Source organism: Notolepis coatsorum, assembly GCF_963971535.1.
Source record: "Notolepis coatsorum genome assembly, chromosome: 10".
Lineage (NCBI taxonomy): Eukaryota > Metazoa > Chordata > Actinopteri > Aulopiformes > Paralepididae > Notolepis > Notolepis coatsorum.
The window spans coordinates 42054494-42076888 of record NC_140174.1 but is presented as its reverse complement, the minus strand read 5'-3'; the positions used below and the strand labels follow the sequence as shown (position 1 = coordinate 42076888).

General features: G+C 42.1%; 1 protein-coding gene across 1 annotated transcript in view; it reads right to left on the bottom strand.

The window, feature by feature from the left end:
* Nucleotides 1-22395, bottom strand: part of LOC311235551 (proteasome activator complex subunit 4B-like) — a gene marked incomplete at both ends in the record, with an annotated part of 115997 nt that overhangs the window by 76055 nt on the left and 17547 nt on the right. Inside the window, 5 exon segments of the mRNA XM_084323020.1 lie at nt 332-406; nt 1605-1668; nt 3109-3258; nt 3757-3801; nt 5398-5514. Of these exon segments, the coding sequence (XP_084179146.1) occupies nt 332-406; nt 1605-1668; nt 3109-3258; nt 3757-3801; nt 5398-5514 (451 nt within the window).

The window sequence follows — 22395 nt, the reverse complement described above, 5'->3', positions numbered from 1 at the left end:
TGAAATCCTGAGGCTGAAAAATGATGCTTTTGAGTACTTGATTAGAAATATAAAACAATGAATTTTCTTGAAAAAAAACTTACAGATGTCTTCCATAGACTCACAGGAATTGTGTAAAGTTGCCCAAATAGTGCAAGGAATAGCAATGCATGTCTCCTTTAAATAAAATACTTGTCGTTGGCCGATTTGAAAAATATTCGAGGATTCAGGTCCATCTGCTTCGTTCACGTTTCATTGGAATCGGTGCCATAGGTTGCAAGATTTGCTGTGGGTACACAGACAGACACGCGTACAGGCGAACAAACGCCTGCCGGTGATAAAGATGACTCACAGTGGGGATATAAGGGGTCCAGTCCACAAAGCCGATGTTGTCGTTGGCCAGCCGAGCAAACAGGTTCACTAGATGCTGTAGGAAAACATCAGGAAAACAGTTACCGTAAGTGTACGGCCAGTACAAATGACTAATCAGTTTTGAGGCCTTATCAGGTCAATTTGATCTCCCCAGGTCAAGCCTGTTTAGATATTTTCAAGTGCATCACTTTCTTAGAAGTCATGACCCCAACTTCCCAAATCTGTCTTCAACCCCAGATTTAGAGGAGATGTTGAAGCTCCCCCCTGATTCAGCTAGACTTATTTCAAGATTGAACGGATTAATATCTTCTTTCAAATGTGTTACTCTTGATAGAATCAAAGCAGACTGAGAGATTGAGTTAGGAGAGACTATGGAGGAAGAGGTTTGGGATCATGCGCTACAAAGGGAAAATAACAGTACCTCCTGTGCACGATTAAATATAATACAATTTAAAGTGTTGCATCGGGCTCACTTTTCCAAATCTAGACTGGCGAGAATATATTCCCTTCCAGATGCTAGCTGTGATAGATGTCATAACACCCCGGCCAATTTATCTCACATGTTTTGGTCTTGTCCATCTCTATTTAATTTCTGGTCTTCTATTTTTGGAACTCTCTCAGAGACCCTTGATATTAACCTCCAGCCTAACTCCTTCACAGCCATATTCGGCATAACAGTTGGAGAGGACCCTAGATTCTCAAAAGGCATGCAAATGTAATTGCCTTTGCAACTTTACTTGCACGCAGGAGAATCTTATTACAATGGAAATCAAAACACCCACCACAAGCTTCGGTATGGCTGAGCGATCTTATGCAATTAATTCATCTAGAGAAGATTAAATACTCACTAAGGGGGTCCAAAGACAGATTTCTGCTCGTCTGGGGTCCTGAACCATGTGGGAGGACTTGAATACATCCTAAAGAATCCTTGACTTATGGTACAGGTTTGAAAGTGGAAATGGTATATCTTTTAAATTGTTTTTAAATTGTGTTTTTTTTTTTTTTTTTTTTTTTCTGTCTGTTTGTTTTTGTGTAACGGGGAGGGGGGGGGGGAATGTGTGTGTGTGTGTATATGTGTGTGTGTGCATGCGTGTGTGTGTGTGTGTGTGTGTGTGTGTGTGTGTGTGTGTGTGTGTGTGTGTGTGTGTGTGTGTGTGTGTGTGAGTGTGTGTGTGTGTGTGTGTGTGTGTGTATATGTGTGTGTGTGCATGCGTGTGTGTGCATGCGTGTGTGTGCGTGTGTGCAAGGCTCACCCCTTCCCAGCTGGGCTGATTCTGTACTGACAGCCAGAGTGTCATAAGTTCATCAAACCACAACCTGAAAGTAAAAGATAACATCAGCACATTCATAAAATATATGCACACAAGTAGTACACACACACACACACACACACACACACACACACACACACGCACGCACGCACGCACGCACGCACGCACGCACGCACGCACGCACGCACACACACACACACACACACACACACACACACACACACACACACACACACACACACACACACACACACACACACACACACACACACACACACACACACACACACACACACACACACATTTACACATCTGCAGATGGCTCTGAATTCCCCTCATCTATCTTCAATTCCCCAAATCTCTCCCACTCACGGGAGGAGAAGGAGAAAGATGGAATGGAAAAATGGGCTATTAATTAAACATGATGTATTGTAGAAACTGCAGGAAAACGCCTGATGCCATCCCACTCCAGAACCCCAGTCCTGATAGATACCTTGTTAATAAAGAGGCAATATACTGAGCACGATTTAAAAAATGTGTTTTGCAATCTTGTTATTCTTGCAAAACCCATTCATTGATGTTTAATTAAGACAATGGTTCAAAGATGGCAGCCTTTGTTGACCTAAACAGAGCAACATGAAAAGGGCAATTCACAAAAAAACTATGCAGATTTATTTTGCACATAATCTCACACACATAAAAAAAAAATACTCTAAACAGTGTTGCACACATTCATTTAGTTTGACAATTAATGAGAGTAAATGTATTTGAATATGGCCACCAGTGAAATGAAATGATGTAGATTTTGCAATGACAAGTGAAATGAAATGAAAATGGTCTTATAGGGACTTTTACCATTGAGCTGTCATTAACACAATAATTCAATGTCCCAGATGAAATCACTGGTGGCCATATTCAAACTAATTTACTGTCAATAACTATCAAACTAAATTAAAGTGTGCAAAACGGTTTAGAATTATTGGATGTGTGTGAGATTATGTGCAAAATAAATCAGCATATTTCTAAGTTTATTTATAAGTGCCTCTTTAAGAGATTCAACCAGGGAGTCAATGCGGCCCTATTGAGCTGTGATACACTGAAACGTCTGCGTTCTAATCCACTTTGGGGAACCTGCATTAATCTCAGCATGTGGACTATGTTTGTTGAGACTGTTAAGATATATCGATGCCTCTATTGCTGAACTCTCAAGATCGCTTCCTCCAACAAAGGGCCAAAGACAACCTTTTGATGAATCTGGTGTTACTGTACTACAGACACAGTATCGTAGTTTCCTATCGATCGCAGATGCACTAAAGACAAACATTTTATGAATCTGGTGCTACTGTACTACAGACACAGTATCATAGTTTCCTATCGATCGCAGATGCACTAAAGACAACATTTTTATGAATCTGGTGCTACTGTACTACAGACACAGTATCATAGTTTCCTGGCTCTATTGTTCCATCCAGCGCGGCCAACTCACTGGTAGCCTTGGCCATGTTCCTCTGGGGGCATGATGGTGGGCAGAAACAGCTCCATGTTGCTGACGGCTTTCTGCATGACCACGTCGAACACACAGAGCTGGGGCCGCCATTCACACAGCATCTCCCGGGTGGACGCCGCCGGGAAATACCTGACGACACACAATGAATCTGCGTGACGGCGTGACGTGTGAGAGCGTGAGAAAGAGCTCATCCACGCTCAGCGAAGCCACCCTGGGTAAATCAAGTTGAAGATCTATCTCTATCTCAGGGGTTCTCAAACCTTTTTATACCACGACCCAATTTTATTTATGATTTTTTTTGGCGACCCCACACTTAATATATTGTGTAATTTCAATATGGAATTAAGGAATATCAAAATAAAAGCACACATTGTTGAACTTGATCATGCATATTTATTAGAAAACGTAATTACAGCACTATGTTATCAATACACATTTATAAAACGAGGCCTATTTAGCCAAAATATGTTGCCAGAACATAAAAAAAATTCGAATAATTGCCAATGCGTGACCCCACTGTCACCTAACCGCAACCCCACTTTGGGTGGCGACCCATAGTTTGAGAACCGCTGCTCTATCTCCTGACGTGGTGGAATGAATGAAGTGACCCCATGCTGGGATACTTACAGTCTGCAGCTCTTGATCAACGCCTTCAAGATGTTCTCCACCAAGCTGCGGAGCAGGAGAGAAAAACTAGTTGTGTGTGTCTTTGTGATTTATGTTGTTTTTACAATCTTCATGGTAGAAGAATTCAGGGAGAATGTCACGTCTGAGGAAAGCTTTGGGAAATGAAAAACACACTCTTCAGAGTGCCGCGATAACTGACCTGGGGTCTGCTCATTTCACGTTCATTCGAATTCTACATAATACATTTGACCACACAGTTTGTAAAACATTTATTTAATTACACGTCAAATAAACGGAAGTTTATAAGCTTAGCTGATTAAACATAAATTGTTCATCATTTAAAATGGCATATCAAATTGAATACGCCATACTCGCTACTTAATGCGTATATTTACGTTGCAAATTATGGTTTCTCAACTTTCGTCAAGCGCAAATGGGCAACAGCGTTATTGGTTCTCAAATATTTCCCCCGATCAATGAAGACTATGAGAGGCTCTGGGATCCGTTCAGCCCTCTCTCTCTCTCTCCACAGCATCAGCTGCTAGTTTGGCCGCTAAAGCCCAAGATGAACGAGCAGAATGATCTACAAAGGGAGCCAAACGCACACTAGTCTCACGTTGCCAGACCTACATTACAACGCTGTGCCAACGCACACACACACAGTGAACGGAGTTTGGACAGCTTTTGCCGTCTGCATATGTCGAGAGAGAGCAAGAGAGGGGAGAGATAGACAACCTGTTTCACAATCTCTTTCTCTCTGATGTCAGAAGCAGGCACAAGTTATTGTTTTAAAATATTGTCATAGCCTATGCTTGTGTGTGTGTTTTTTTTTACTCTGCTAAATGATCATTTCATTTGAAATATTTGTAATATTTTTGCATTGAAATTGTGTTTTTATGGGCTCATTTCTCTTTGCTCATAAGGACCAGGAGTGGAATTTTATTCTGAAAATAGTGTGACTGATTTATCGGTTTTAAATATGCTACAAACAAAATGATGGTGTGTTGTTGATAGCTTAACCGCTTAAGCCCGAAGGGCCCGGTACAGGGTTGAGATTCATATCACACCATAAATCAATCAATACAGAACGTATGAATTAATGTTAATTAATTCGTAATTAATGCGTTTTTTTTTAATTGCATGTGTCCGGATGGCAAATTTCAGTACTGTATCTACAAAACCCCCTGTAAATCATCAGCCCTTTATTCATTTGCTTAGATTTTTTGTACACATGGTCTCAATAAGGTGCTGCATTTTTCACGTCTGGTCAATGTTAGCATGGTGTTATTCACGGTCAAAGATGAAAAAATTAAATTGACATTCTCATTTGGTTCATTACAATTTACTCAAGCCTAGTAACAGACACAATATTTCTGACACCGGGAATACATTCCCTGAGAGAATTAGAGCAATCTTTCATTTACTTACAGTAGGTATGTATTTTAGGCGAATTTTCTGACATGTTGCAAAAAAAAGAAAAAATCTTTCGTTTCGTTTTCTTTCCATTGAAGAGTTGGGGTAAACAATATTTTCAGGGGTGCATTGGTCAAAACAGGTTTGGGACCCACTGGTCTAGACAACTCTTCCAGAGCCAGTCTGTCTGGGCAGTATGTTCTCTAGTGTCGTGTCAACAGCACATACTTGGGGAACCACACGAGGCCGAGGTGTTCCGTCTTGGAGTAGACCACCCTCTCGTACAGCTCGTAGAGCGCTCGCCACGGCAACTCCAGGTCATCCCTCGATAGCAGTTCTTTCTTCCTGTTAGGTGGGGGGGAGAGGTGCATCATCAAACTGCTTCCTGGCCTGTTCATACAGTAGGATCCCACTGGAGCAGGATCCCAAGCAAAACGGAACTTGGATCCCATGAGGAATTCTTTCAAATTGGGGATCATTTGACAAATGCCTGTAATAATGTTTTTTAATGAAAAACAGACAACAGCATACTGTGCAGGCGCCAGTATAAAAAAGTAAACTATGAGTCATCATGATCACCTTACAAAAGCAGCGGGAGCAAAGCAGGCCTACTTCTAACACCACTGTATTGGGAATAAGAACTGGAGGAGAGACAGAGCAGGGATGAAAATGGCAATAAATCAAGCATGGACTATTTAGATTGAACAATGTGAGAGTACCCCATCCATTACCGAGACATCAGACTTGGAACTTCATTGTGCCCTAGATATCTCTCTTTCAGCCTCATGGAAAGAACTTGGGTCAAGACAAATTATATCTACACTATGCTGCCATTTTGGATTGGATGTGAGAGTGGTGGAAACAATAACGAAGCTTTCAGACAAAGAGCGTCTGTTTTTACTTTATTTAACATCACTCAGTTGGAAACGTAAAGATGAACTAGGACTGGGTTGCTTAAAGCAGCTGTACGTGGTATTTCTTTGTGGTTAAAATAAGTGGTCTACGTGTTAAAATAATAGCTCTACATTCCAACAGCCATCATTGATATGCATGATTGAGTGTCTGGTCAGTAACATGGGTCTCACAGTCCCTCCGTTCTGCAGTAAACAGAAAATACATTTTCTGGCATCCCATTCCCACTTTATCCAAACAGGAGAGAGAACTCCACACTGCAAGAATGGTCTGACAAAAATAAGAAATAAAAACTAAAGCAAAAGTGTCCTTGAAACAAGTAAAATAATCTACAGTACCAGTGTAGTAAGCAAATTTGCCATGGCAAGATTTCTTGAAATAAGTAAAAATATCTCAAGGTTCTCTCTCCTGATTGGATAAAGTGGGAAGGGATACCAGAACATGTATTTTATGTTTACTGTAGAGCGGAGGGACTGGGAGACCCATATTACTGACCAAACTATATCAGTGATGGGTGTAGATCTATTTAACACTTATTTTAACAAAACAATACCACTTACAGCACCTTTAATCCAGTTTCAATTTCTAATTTGGCTTTCTGTGATCATGAAAGCAAGAAAATCGCGATAAAACAACCATTGTGCCTCATCGTGCTCTCATTTTGTCTTGTCTTGTAAATGCAGCGCACCCTTCCTTCACAGTGGTGCGCTACACCCCTCCCCCCCCAAGCCCAAATAGTAGTTTGCCGAATGTCTTCCCCTGCTCTGTCTCCCATTTCCTCCTCTCTCTACTGGACTGCCCAGTAGTACAAACCAATACAAATCTACAAAAACATATTTTAAAAACAAAACCCCCGACACTCAACTAACCGCCTCGGCCAGTCCTTCATACCAGCGGCCATCAGGCTCCACAACAGTGGGCAGGGACTGCTGCCAGACATCCAACTATTAGGAACCTAGTAGGCTAGTAGCTGACTCCCACCTAAAATGACAATATACTGTATACTTACCTTATGCATACCGCACCTTATGTATACTTCATCAGAGCATATATTTAGCATTTAGCATTTTTAGATTATATATTAGATTATATTTAGATTATTGGATTATTAATTATATATTGGATATACTGTATTTAGCATTACGTTTTTTTTAGATTATATATTAGATTATATTTAGATTATTGGATTATTAGATTATATATTGTAACTATATTTATTGTAGGGCAAATAGAACTGAGAGAGACTTCCGGTTAAGCATGGAGACGGAGTAGTCGGGAAGAAAGTGGCTCCAGCATAATTTGCTAACTATTTTATTTATTTGACAAGCGACCTGCAACTCACGTTTAAATTTTAAGACTAAAAGACGAATACTGCACTACGTTTCATACCATGTCGGGAAAAGCAAGGAAAGTCAATAAAACATCAAATGCAGCTTTTGCTAGCCTCCCAGCTACTGCTAGCCTCCCAGCTACTGCACTTGCTAGTGTGGCTAAAGTCATGACTGCTTCCCCAGCTAAAGCTAGCACAACTTTACCCAGCGACTTGGAGAACCTCCGCGCTGCCCTACTCACCGATATGACGGCAGTGGTCACCTCGCTGCTAGAGTCAGCAGAGTCAAAAGCAGCTCTCACACCGGTGAACGAATCCCTGGACGCAATAAAATCCACGTTGGACATGCATGGTCAACGGCTCACCACTGTCGAAACTGGTTTATCAGACTACAGCGACAGAATCATTGAAATTGAGGGCGCCTGTGCTCAGCTCAAAATGGAGAACGCTCTGCTACTGTAGCTAACAAAGTGGATGATCTTGAAAATCGCTCGCGCAGAGCTAACTTGAGAGTGATCGGCATCCCGGAGAATATGGAAGGCTCGAATCCAGTCAAATTCATGACCGAATTATTTTCTGATATTTTTTGTGCTAACTTTTTTCCCCACCCCACTCATACTGGCTCATGCACACAGGCTGGGGAAAGGAAACACAGCTGGAGGAAACAACGCCAGACCCAGAGCTTTCATCGTGCTCTTCCACAACTACCAGAACAAGGAGCGTATATTTGGGAAGAGGAGGGAGGACCTGCGGTTCCATGGGCACAAGATCTCACTCTACCCTGACTTCAGTGTCGAACTGTCCCGAAAGACAAGCTTTACAAGAAAAACTTTTGTTTTGGACTTCTTTATCCTGCTTGCCTCCGCGTGGACTTTAATGATCAAACATTGTACTTTGACTCTCCTACATCGGCCCAGGCGTTCTACAACGCTCAATGGCGTGACTGAGGTAACTACACAACGGTGGGGGTTTGTTTGAACTATGGAGGAACACGCCATCTTTAACGTAGGCTGGCTAACAGCTGACTTGGACTGTATAACATTATCATACTATTTGTTGTAGGCCTATTCGGCAGTGCCCCACTCTTTCCTTGACAAATCTCAAGTTGTTATTAATGCTTTATATCTTACAATATTTATCTTACAATATTTTCTATAATGGGTTGCTTGTCACAGCGAAATGCTCTTTGATATGTGGGATATTTGTGGATATCCTGATGAAGAATGTCTCAGTCAACCGAGGCTTGGATAATAACAAGGGTTTATTAACCAAACAGATAGAATACATAGAGAGAATGGCTGAGGGGCTCTCCCCAGGTAGTCAGCTGAAGTGACCCAGGTAAAAGACCCTGGTTGTGGTCGGGAGGAGCCCTTTATAGTTCAACAAGGGGGGTGTGTGGTCCCATTTGATAGGTCAGATGGGGGGGAGGGGGTACAGGTTTGGGGACACAGGGGAGGGGGGTGATTCCACAGAGAGGGGGGGGGGCACAGGTAAGGGGAACATATTTACATGAGGACATATTATACCACAATACTCACTTTTCTTTCTTATAATGTGGGTGAGATTAATGTATAATATACCAGGATTGTTTGGAACAGGTAAAAGTGGGGACCGATGTAATCCATCGGTTATCAGATAATGAAAAAAATAGAAAATAATTAAAATAATGAAAATGTTGGCCAATGTGTTCTGTTGGTTGGCCTAATAATTTAAACTAGTATTATTTATATACATGATTCATGACATGATCGACTGGACTGCGGTCTGTGTTATTTTGATATCAGAGATGTGGGAATAGATGTCACCCTTTTCTTTTATTAATCGCTCAAAATACCTATATCAATGAGTGGTCCTCATCTCTGATATCAAACAACAATTAACATAATCATTAGAAGCTATCGCTGTGCAAATATCTTGGCATACCTTCAGTCGTTCATGTCGTGACTCAGGGGAGCTAATGTGATCGTTGTGCATACAGGCATCGTAATAAACCAATTAAATACATGCACTGTCTGTGTGGTCAGAGTGCACAGGGTGAAAAACAAAATTGTGTGCATAATTATTAGGAATTGGATTTACACATAAGGCTAATGTGTACAAAAACATTTTAACAACCGTTAACCTGGTGGTTAATAAAACTAACATGATTGATTATGGGAAACTGTTCAAAAATATATATATATATATATTTGCACGTTTTATGATGATTCTTGATGAAATTACTTAGGATCCAGTTGTATTTACCCTGAGTTTGAGTGTCACTTTCATCTGTGATTGCCTCAGTTTTGTTGGTCTTTACTTAGAATCAGGCAATTTTCTCCATTTCTTCTCTATAAATGAGGAGATAAAACGTCTTATGCATCGCTTCTGTATGTAATTCTAGTGCATATACTATCAATGGTTCACCATACAGGTGCAAAACAACGTTACATGTCCTCTTCTATGAGAGAATAAAACAACTGATTCTTTCTTGTCTGACAATACAATTTTGTAACCTAAGTGATTCAAATGTGATGTAATGTGATCATGTGGTCACTTCTTCCTTCAGCAATACATTTTAGCTCATTATTACTAACCATTGTTAATGATTTCTCATTGATTTCTTTTCATCACATCCCTAGTTCATCGTTTTGCAGATACATACAATTGTGTGAAAAGTTTCCTGCTTGTGAAGGTATTAATCTGAATGATGTTGCGTCGTTGTTGACAAGGTGTTCTCTGTCGGCCGTGTGGCAGGGCCAAACAGTAACACATAAAAATTAAATAAATACATAACAATGTGGACACTGTGTTCAGAAGTCTCTTGGTTCACAGGTCTCTGATGATGTCTCTTCTTGACGATGCAGTCGGGAACATTCACTGGTCGCCGTTCATTCCCTGTCAAGGGTCACCTGTAGCAGTCAACTATAGTGGTCTTGCAGACTCTTTTCCTAGAACCTGTGTTGTTCTCCACCACCATCACATGTCTGCCACTGTGCTCACGCTTGGCCCCTATCAGGCCTAGAGACATGGTGGTCAGGGCGTTCTTGAACGTGCTGTGTGGTGGTTGGTCCCCCCCGTTCCTCGTCATCGCGGTACTAGAGGGGCGAGGGGGCGGGCGTTTTTGAATGTGTTGTGCTGGTTTCGCTGTCCTCTCCTCGTCATTGCGGTACCACTTGATGGAGGGCGAGGGCCCGCCGGTGTAGTGGCTAGTCAGTAGGACGCTCTCTCTCACACGGATGACAATCTTGTCATGGGAATCCACCTTGATGGTCGGGGCTTTGGTTCCCATCTGCAGGTGATGGGTTTGGTCTGCCGTGGTCTGCAGTGCCGGGGTGGAGGCCGTGGGTTGGATGGCGGCTCTCCCACGGTTGCTGTCGTCGTCCTGGTTGTGTCCGCAGCTCCTTGGCGGCGTCCCTGGTGGTAGTATGCTGTCGTGGGTCGCTCAGGTCCCTGGGTTGTGTTCCTCCTTGCCTGGTCGCATCGTTTCTCGTGGTTCAGGTCACGCGTCGTCTCACTCGTCCTGTCCTCTCACCAATTCATGATCTGAGGATGATGAAAACTGCCTTAGAAAACTCCTCACATAAATGATTCAACGCCTTTCTGCTACAGAGGAAAATCATTTAGGGTTAATTCAATTTATTGTAAATAAAATCACTTAATTGAAAATAGGAAATGCAAGCCAATTGCATTAGCAGTGATTCCTTGTGTCAAGAAGGTCACATTCACTACAATCTTATCAGATCTTGTATCTAACTAGATCTACCTAGATCTTACAGCATTAGGCTTTAAATAAAATTAGTAAATGAATGGCCAAAGTCTTGAATTAGATAAAATAGTCTGTGATGTTAAATTGAAGTTGATCTTACCTCAGGATGCGTTGGGTGTGCCTCAGGATACTTACCTCGCCATGACTTCTCTGGCGTTCTTCACATCTCAGTGTGGCTCATCATGGCATAGGGGGAAAAAAACATAAAATCTAGACAGCCAGTTAATTTTGCATGAAAAACAATCATTCGTTTTGTCATCTAACCCTAACTAACCTTACTGTCATGCATTTGTCCTAATAAACTAACCTACACTGTAGCACTCAACACTTTGATGACCATTGTTACTCAGCTGATAGAGTTGTGCTCTTTTTGATGTCCTGTCATACAGAACCTGTGAGTCGCTTTTGGATAAAAGTGTCAGCTAAATGATCAATGTATGTGTATACCTTGTACATTTAGATAATTGTGCTTCAATTTGTGGTTGATATTTTGCAGTCATGGAAATGTATTAGTTGTTAAAAGAATAGTCATGCATGTTATTGGTTATAAACAGAGAATAGAAGGAGGAGATTGTAAGTAAAGTTGTTTTCATCATTAATCTTTCATCTCGGGCACTTCTCTAATTCATGTGCCTCTTGAAAAGAGATGATGAAAACGACTGGTTAGTTATTGTTAGTATGGGAATTAGGTAGATTTTCATGACTGCAACATCATCACCTGTGTTTATACTATACTAAGTTGAGTCTCTAGGTGTGGTCAGAGTCCTCTCTAGGCATTTGCATTGTCTTTCAGCTCCACATCGTCCTCAGCTGATTTTCGTGTTCAAATGTAGATTATTTTGGGGTCTCAATTTAAATGATTGTAGCTGGTCTCACTTTGTGCTTTGTCTGTGTTCAGATGCAAATCACTGGAGTTTCAGCTTTTGTGATACAATGTGTTTACACCCATTCTGCATCTTGACCCAGAGCCAGATCTCTTGGTTGTCTGTAAATACAAACACATGTTAATTTTCCACTCTTTTCTAAGACCATCTGAGTGGGTTCTCCTTGATTGTCTGTGAGCTTAACAAAACATCAGCTATTTCTCATCCATCCCGTCCTAGGATGTAATGATAGTGTTATCATTTATCAATCATATCGCATATGTACACAAGCATCATATGAATGTGGAACCACACATTTTGAATCATGTTTAAAAATGTCTTACAATGGAAAGGGCTAGTTATCTTTCATTGGTTCTTTAGATAAACACATTAACTCAAGTGAATATAACCTAAACATCTTACTTTTAAACATGATCTATGTTGTTTGTGCCCAAGTTTTTCAACATTGAAAGCTTATAAAGTCTAATCTAACGCTGTTTATGTGGACAATTCCTGTACTGCCATATACTGGGAACCGGAAGTGTTTGTTTAGCTCCCCGTATTGGTCAGGGTACGCCCACAGATGTATTATAATTCTGAAACAGACATTGTAATTAGCTTTATGTGACTTATAATGTGTAAATTAAAGCAACATAAACACTCAAGTGATCTGAGATAGTTGTAATTTGCTGTAACTGAGATGATAGTTGTGTATATGTACAGTTTCTACGTCAAATGACTCCCTTTTCTTGACTCCTTTTGTATCACAAACAGTACTGAATTTGCAAATCTGGTATGTCATAAATGTATAGTTGTAGCAGTACTGACTATCTGATGAATTGAAAATGGGGGACCCTGATGTAAACAAGACAAAAGTCTTCCTCTGGTCTGCATCCCCTTAACAATTGTGTGTATTGAGCTGTACAGTATTGTACCCATTCTGCAATCTGTTAATAAAGTTTTCAATCAATCAATCAAAGCATCTATATTTATGATTTTCATACTCACCGGGGAAAGCTGCAATGTTCGGTTCGTTTCTCCGGTGGTCTGGGATAATGCAACTCACATCTCGCCACCGCAGCTCAACATTTTCCAATGGCAGCGCGCACATACATATACAAATAAAACATATACTACAAGTGGATTTCACGCACCTTCGGCCTTGGGCACATTAAACTTTACGTTCGCCTATGGATAGTTTAATATAAAATCATAGCTTCACGGCGCGCATAGCGTGACGTCATCGCTCCATGCGACGTTCGTGCGTTCTCATTCGCCTCGGAAATAACGCTTTGCAATTCATACAGTATTTTTCCAACGAGCTCTCAATAGCCTGGAATTCCTATACCAGCGTTTTGTTACCGAATGAACGCGCCTGTGCATATGTGAAACGTAAACAAACTGAAACGATGAAACTATACTTCCCCAAATGGTTGTTCCCGTGGGCCGGTTCCGGAAATTACTATTCTAGTTTGTCGCGTGAACTGCACTTCAATGTTATTACCTGAACTTCAATGTTATTCTCTATATAACGGTAATAGTCTCTCAATGCTCGGCGCACGCAAATACAAACGAGACTTTAAACAGACAAAACAACAATAATACATATAAGTTAACGTGTGTGTATATCTGACTGTATTGGATCGCTGTACGTTTAGTCGGCCAACATCTGTTGCGACAAGGCATTTATCCCTTGATTTAACTACACATCGTTATTAAAGTCATAACGACCGAACCTGACTTCGAAATTTACCAGCGATATATTAGATTATATATACCTTTTAATCATACTCTCGGCCTCTTAACCCGCGACTAACGTCCTGTTTAATGTACTTTCCGCGACTGATGTCCCGTTTAATGTACATTTACGTACTCCCGGGACATCGCGTAATCATGTACTAACTAGGACATCGCGTGATCATCTTCCCGCTATCTGTATTGATCAATTGGTTAATTTAATCCAAAATACATCGTTTTCAGGATATTGAAGAGATTGTGGGCTTAGTTTGAGGTTGAAACAATGAATATTATGACGCTACTCTGGTAATTTCTAATTATGATTCCATCAGCTTCTCGGTCCTACTTCCCGCCTCTTTGCAAAGGAATCACAGAACGTTTTTAACAGAGTAGCGTTTTCAAGGATATCACATCATAATAAGCTCACGTATCTTCTTTTGTTGCCTATATTTTTAGTCTGCATCAGCTAGACTAGGGGTAGCAATCCAACAACCTGTACTGTGTGCCTTAGCTTTTGGTCGGCTCCGACTCGACCTGGAATAGCACTTCAACCTTTGTGCCTAAACTTTTGGGACTAGCACATATAACCCATCCTTTCAGAACCGCCTGATAAGGACCCAGGTGCACGCGCGCCCTGGTAACGATTCTCAATACAGATCAGATATATTAATGCACATTATTCTTACTCAGCCATGATCTCAATATTTGACAACATTCTGTAATGTTCACCTGGCACAGAGAAAAGCGGGAAGGTTTTAATTCCTTTCCATACATTTTTGGTCGACCAGTCTATTATACTCACTTTTCTCTGTATAGTTGAAATGATACAGCACGCCGGGAGGACGCAAGAGTCCGTCACAAGTTCGTAGACGCCAATTGTGGGATATTTGTGGATATCCTAATGAAGAATGTCTCAGTCAACCGAGGCTTGGATAATAACAAGGGTTTATTAACCAAACAGATAGAATACATAGAGAGAATGGCTGAGGGGCTCTCCCCAGGTAGTCAGCTGAAGTGACCCAGGTAAAAGACCCTGGTTGTGGTCGGGAGGAGCCCTTTATAGTTCAACAAGGGGGGTGTGTGGTCCCATTTGATAGGTCAGATGGGGGGGAGGGGGTACAGGTTTGGGGACACAGGGGAGGGGGGTGATTCCACAGAGAGGGGGGGGGGCACAGGTAAGGGGAACATATTTACATGAGGACATATTATACCACAGATATATATATATTTTTGTAGTAGGCTGGGACTTTATCGCATTAATTTTGATTAATTAACTACAGAAAGAATTAAAAGTTTAAAAAAAAATTGATGCATTTAATCGCATGATGATTTTTCTGTATTGTGTACGAATCTTAACTTTCAAAGGAGACCAGACTCATGCATGTGCTATAAGTATAATAATAAATCACAAATTACTTTTTTTCTTAGTCTGGTTTGTTCATAAAACAAAAATAAATCAAGAGTTTTCTTTTTCAATGGTCAACTGTTCTGGAATGTACTTGAAAGTACTGCGTTTTACTTTTACCTTGAAAGAGCTTGAGTTTACAAAAGGTCCTTTGCGCTATATATATATATATTATTCCTAAAATTGTTGCACTTTGTTGTTAAAAATTGCATTGATCTGTTGGTCTGTGTAGTAGCTAATACAGGATTTTGCTGCTTAAACGTATGTAAAATGTTCATTCAATCAATCAATCTGCACGGTGATTGATTGAATGAAAATTGTATTAACAGATTGCAGAATGGGTACAATACAGTACGGCTCAATACACACAATTGTTAAGGGGATGCAGACCAGAGAAAGACTTTCGTCTTGTTTACATCAGGGTCCCCCATTTTCAATTCATAATGAATTGTAAGTAAGGGTGCAACTTGCTCCGTGCAATCCACTCTTTGTGGATCTAGCCCTCTGTGTTTAGATTAACCTATAGTTCTAGTTTAGGTTAACTCAATGGCCACCAACAACGAGTCAACTCGTTATAGCCCGCCAATCGAATTCTGCCAACAACGAGTATACTCGTTATTGGATCGTTATTTCTTTTATTCGCTATTTCCATTCATAATTCATCCTGCTGTGCTGTGTAAATGTGTGGCACTGTGTCTGAGATTGCAATGGTCCGATACCGCCGCCTGGTGGTATGCGGCCGATGTTGCACTTACTTTCTGAAGGGAGTATGACTCTGTGCATCATTGAATGTCTTCCGGGCGGAGTTATCTTGTAACGTGGATCAAGATATACACTCGACCGCATTGAATCACCTTCGGGACACCAGAATCATTATGCTTTTGGGGGTTATGGCGTGGGCCAAATGGACATACGATCTAGCAGATGGCAATCAAATAATTGGAATATTCTTTTTGGAGTCTCATCGGCCACAGGTAAGAGCAATCTAACATTAATTTCAGCTTGATTGTGCCTTGTTCTCATAGCCATCGCTCTGATCAACGTATGCTGTTGTACTAACGAATGCTGTTATTATTGACAATCAATTCATCATAAACGACCCCCCGCCCTTTCATGCATGCATGATGAAACATAATATACTGATCATATGCATTTGAACACTCAACGCCCCGAACGCCTCTCTCAGTTCATTAATGCCATGACAGCCACCAAGTTTTCCTCCGCCTTTACCGCCGCCCAAAACAACACAGGCGAAGCGCCGTCTTCAGACCCGGAGAAACTCACCACCATCTTTAACTCCACCTGCCAGTCTATTCTAGACACCATCGCCCCTCTCACCCTCAAGAAGCCCAAACCTACGGCTACCCCCTGGCTCAATGACACCACCAGAGCACAGAGGAGGATCTGGAGGCAGGCTGAGTGCAGGTGGAAAAAAGACCATCTACAGATCTCACTGGAGATGCTCAGGGACAGCCAGCAGACCTACCAGAGAGTGGTGAAAAGTGAGAGAGCTAAATACTTCTCCAGTGTAATTGCCAAAAATGCACAAAACCCCCAGAGTATTATTCCAGACCATAAACTCTGTTGTCTACCCCTCTTCCAACACTATCCAGGATCCATCCCCTGCCAAATGTGAGGAATTTCTGTCCTTTTTCTGTGAGAAAGTGAATAAAATCAGAAGAAATATCCCACCCCCCACTCAGGACCTAGCCATCAAATCTCCCCAATTTCGACCCTATCCCAATGTCCTCCCTCTCTGAGCTGGCCTGCGTCATCCCCCTTGGACCCTGTCCCTGCCCACCTCCTCAAGGAGGTGTTCCACACAGTCGGTCCACACATCCTCTCTATCATCAACAGCTCACTGGCTACTGCTACAGTTCCATCCACCTTTAAACATGCAGTAGTCCAGCCCCTCCTTAAAAAACCCAGCTTAGACCCCACCCTCCTCAGCAACTCTAGACCAATATCCAAGTTACCATTCCTGTCCAAACTACTGGAAAAAGCTGTCCTCACTCAACTGCTCCCCTACCTCCACCAAAACAACATTCTGGAGAAATTCCAGTCCGGCTTCCGGGCTGGCCACAGCACTGAGTCCGCCCTCGTAAAGGTACTGAACGACCTACTCCTCATCACCGACTCTGGGAAATGTGCTGCACTGGTCGTCCTCAACCTAAGTGCAGCCTTTGACACGATCGACCACACCATCCTCATCAACCGCCTCCAGCAGGGGGCGGGCATCACAAACACCGCCTTGGGGGTCTTTTTTTACTCTGAGCTGAAACTAGACAGACAAGTGCGAGCAGTGGCTCAGTCCTGCTTCCTCCAGCTGCGCACCATCGCAAAAATAAAAAACATTCCTCTCCCCCAGCGACCTTCAGAGGGTCATCCTCACCCTCATATTTTCAAGACTGGACTACTGCAACGCCCTCTACTCTGGTGTCGCAGACAAATACTTAAACCGCCTCCAACTCGTCCAGAATGCAGCCGCCAGGCTCGTGACAGGCACCAAGATGAGGGACCACATCTCCCCAGTCCTTGTATCCCTACACTGGCTCCCGGTAAAACAGTGAATACATTTACTAATCCCCGGCAGTCAATGAGTTAAGGACTGTGGATTAGGGCTGACCTTCAAATTTTTTTTTGGAATTCGATGCTTCGGGGCTGAGATTCGATTTTAATTCGAAGCTTCGAAAAAATATAATGAAAAAAAAAATATATATATATATATATATAATTTTTTTTTAATGTTGTGGGACTTGTACAGCACTTTGTTCAACTTTGTCAGTGCTGTAAAGTTTAAACCTTTTTAAATCAAACAAACAATACACAGCTACATAGCACCATTAGCAACCAACAAAACACATACCCTGAGGCTGTTCACCTCATTGCGGGGGACTTTAATCACGCTAACCTAAAGAGAGTACTTCCCAAATTGTATCAGCATGTAAAATGTGCCACAAGAGGAGATAACACACTAGACAAAGTCTACTCTAATATTAAGCTGGGCTACAGAGCCAAAGCACTAGCCCATCTAGATCAGTCAGACCACGTATCCCTGCTTTTAATTCCACCCTACACCCCCATTAGAAAGAGTGCCCCGGCCATACCAAAGATAGTTAAAACCTGGCCAGTAAGCGCCACCCTACAGCTGCAGGACTGTTTTGAGAACACCATCTGGGAGGTCTTTGAACATGAAGACCTGGAACTGTACACCTCATCAGTGCTGGGATATATCAAGCACTGCATAGACTCTGTCACCGTGGACAAACGTATCCGGGTCTATCCCAATACGAAGCCGTGGATGACAGGAGAGGTGCAGCATCTGCTCAGAGAGAGGGACACTGCCTTCAGGTCTGGTGATAAGGAGCTATACAGCACTGCCAGAGCCAACCTGAAGCGAGGTATCAAGAGGGCCAAGACCGACTACAAGGGGAATATCGAGGACTCCTTCCAGAGCAACAACACCAGACAGGTATGGCAGGGGGTCCAACAGATGACCAACTACAAACCCAGCCACTCCTCAGCCAACGAGGGTGACCCTCAGCTGGCAGAGGAGCTGAACACCTTCTTCGCACGATTCGAGGCGAGGCCGAAAAAAACATCCACACTGCACATCAACGCCACCCCCGAGGCGGTGCCGACAGAAGCAGCCTCACCACACTCACCAGCCCTCAGCAGCATCATCCTCACGGAGCACGAGGTGAGACGCACACTGAAGGGAGTGAACCCTAGGAAAGCACCTAGGGTTGCATTTTTAAATTTCGTTGTAACAACTGTAACAATGACAATAAAGATCTATTCTATTCTATTCTATTCTTTGCTTTCATGAAATATTGTAAGCCGTCATTTGAGGCTTTATAAAAGCAGCACAATGAACACAAATCTGTCAGTGCCGAGTCCGACCTCATCTTAAATAACAAACAGCATTGCTTGTTGTAGTTAACAAAGAGAGGCAGAGTTGATTTTGCACAACAACAACAAAAATAAAAAACATATATATATTTTTTTTATAATCAAATTTTATTTTCATATTCTAATCCCATGCCCATCGAACGAAGCTTCGAAGTATTTAAGACAGCCCTACTGTGGATGCACCGGTGGTTTAGTAGCGAATACATGCGGTTGTCTGGATGTGGGAAGGGAAGAGAACCTATGGGAATGGGATTATGGGATGTCTATACTCAGCTAATTAATTTAAACGAGCACAATATTCTCGAGGTTTTCCAATCTGGTTTTAAATCCCTGCACAGCACAGAGTCGGCACTTTTAAGAATTTTTAATGACATATTTTTAGCTACTGATTCCAGTGACTGTGTTGTCCTGGTCCTTTTAGACCTGTCGGCCGCATTTGACACAGTGGACCATGACATTTTAATTGCCCGCCTTGAACAGTGGGTGGGCATCAGAGGCATAGCCCTTGAATGGTTCAGGTCCTACCTGGCAGATCGATCTTTTTGTGTCAAGCTCGAGGACTCCGTGTCCTCTACTGCCCCCCTATTGTACGTGTACCCCAGGGCTCGATACTTGGCGCCGTCCTGTTCTCTATTTATTTATTGCCCCTTGGTTCCATACTCAGAAAGCACGGCATTCCTTTTCACTGCTACGCTGATGACAGCCAGATCTATATGCCACTAAAAAAGTCTGGCTCCTTTTCCATAGAGCCGCTGACCAAATGTCTCGATGACATTAAATCCTGGATGGCATTGAATTTTTTAAATTTTAATGACAAAAAGACGGAGGTCATGGTTTTTGGTGGCCCCTCTGTGACCTCACTGCTAGATCTGGGTTCGCTGGCACAACATGTCAAACAGACCTTAAATTTGACAGCCAGATCAAGGCCGTGGTCAAATCGAGTTTCTTCCAGTTGAGGCAGCTGGCCAAAATTAAGCCCATCCTACAGGCGCAGCATTTTGAAGCAGTAATCCATGCATTTGTGACTACTAGGCTGGATTACTGCAATGCACTTTATATAGGGGTGAGTGGATCCTTAGTGGCTCGCCTTCAGATGGTGCAGAACGCTGCTGCACGTCTTTTAACTGGCACCCGTAAATATGACCACATCTCACCGATTTTATCCTCACTCCACTGGCTCCCCGTGCACTTTAGGATTCATTTTAAAATTATTTTATTTGCTTTTAAAGCTCTTCATGACCTTGCCCCACCCTACCTCTCTGAGCTGTTGCAGGTCTATACACCTTCTCGCTCTCTCAGGTCAGCTGACCAGCTGCTCTTAGTAGTGCCTACAACTAGGCGTAAGCTCAGGGGGGACCGTGCTTTCTCCGTTGTCGCCCCCAAAATGTGGAATGAGCTGCCACTGCAGATTAGGCAGGCCTCATCACTGCCCCGTTTCAAAGGCCTCCTTAAGACCCACCTTTTCTCTCTGGCTTTCGACACCATGTAGCTTGTTGATTTTATGATCTTATTGTCTTACTGTGTTGTTGTTTTATCGTTCTGTTACTGTGTCCTTTGCTTTTAAATATATATATATTTTTTTAAGTACTCTGATTTATTTAAATTTGTATTGCTGCCTATGTTTACCTATTTTGTTTTCTTCTCTGTTTTGCTACTCTTGTTTTTTAATCTATTTTTAGTGGTGCTTATAGTTTTTAATATGCTCCCCCTGTACAGCACTTTGTGCGACCTGTGGCTGTTAAAGCGCTTTATAAATAAAGTTGGATTGGATTGGATTGGATTATTTTGGGGGTTTCTTATATCATATGCGGTCCGGGAAAGGTCTGTATTATCTGTTCTTGCTGTTGTTGTTGTTGTTGTTGTTGTTGTTGTTGTTGTTGTTGTTGGTGTTGTTGTTGTTGTTGTTGTTGCTGCTGTTGTGGTTGCACATGCACATATATATGTATTTATTTACTTTTTTTATATTTATTTGTATTTAATAATTTTTTGGAGTCTACAATACCCTTATACAAGGGGCCTGTATCTGGGAAAGTCAGACCACTCAAAACTTGAATTAAACCATGACTTCATCTAATAATGGGAGGGACAACTCGGTTAGACTGATCACATGGAATGTCAAATCTATGAATGGGCCACTCAAACGTTCAAAGGGTCCTTGCTCACCCAAAAAACCTGAAAGCAGATATCATGTTTCTACAAGAAACCCATTTAAAGAAAGCAGATCAAATTAGACTACACAAACCTTGGATCAGCCAGGTATTTCATTCCAATTTTAATATTAGGGCAAGAGGTGTTGTGATATTGGTGAACAAAATAGCTCAATTCAAACCCTCTAACATTATCTCTGACCCGGATGGTAGATATGTAATAGGGACAGGCACTTTATTCCAAACCCCAGTGCTCTTAATCAATATTTACGCTCCCAACTGGGATGATGTTGGTTTTATGAACAAGATCCTCTCCTCCCTCCCGAACTTAAACACAGACCAACTTATTTTGGGGGGGGTTTGAACTGTGTTATGGACCCGGTTTTGGACCGGGTCTTCTCCAAGACCCTCAGCACCCTCTAAAATGTCCAAGTCCTTAACAGCCTTTATGAGAGAGAATGGATGTGTAGATCCATGGAGATCTGCTAACCCACTATACAAATAATTAAAATTTTTTTCACATGTACACCACTCTTATTCCCAAATAGATTATCTTTTTATTGATAAAGCCCTGTTGGACTCTGTCCGCTCAGTTGACTATTTAGCCATTGTGATCTCGGACGATGTGCCTGTACAAATGGACATCTCCTTTAATCTAAATAGAAAGGATCGCCCCCTCTGGAAATTCGATAACTTGTTACTTTCCGACAAGGGGTTTTGTGACAGAATTTATAATTAAATTGATACCTTCATACTCACCAATAGATGACGGCTGAACCTCTATCCATTGCACTCAAGTCCTCGCCCCACTTCCATGGTATCACCAGTCACGGAATCGAACACAGGGTTTCTCTTTACGCTGATGACCTTCTGCTCTATTTGACGCATCCTATAACCTCCATCCCTCACATTGAATCTATTTTGAGACAGTTTGGCTCTTTCTCAGGCTATAAGCTGAATTTTCATAAAAGTGAATGCTTCCCTATCAACAACATGTCATAATCACGGCGAGAGCCTTCCTCTTCCCTCCTGCTTCCACACCCTTATATGGGCAGCATTCCCACGCTGCCAGAGGGACATCAATCAGCGCGGCTGTGAGGGATTCCCTCATCAACAGCCCCTACATCTACCCACGGATCCTGTCGTCCCTCGTCGCAGTGTTATCCTAACAA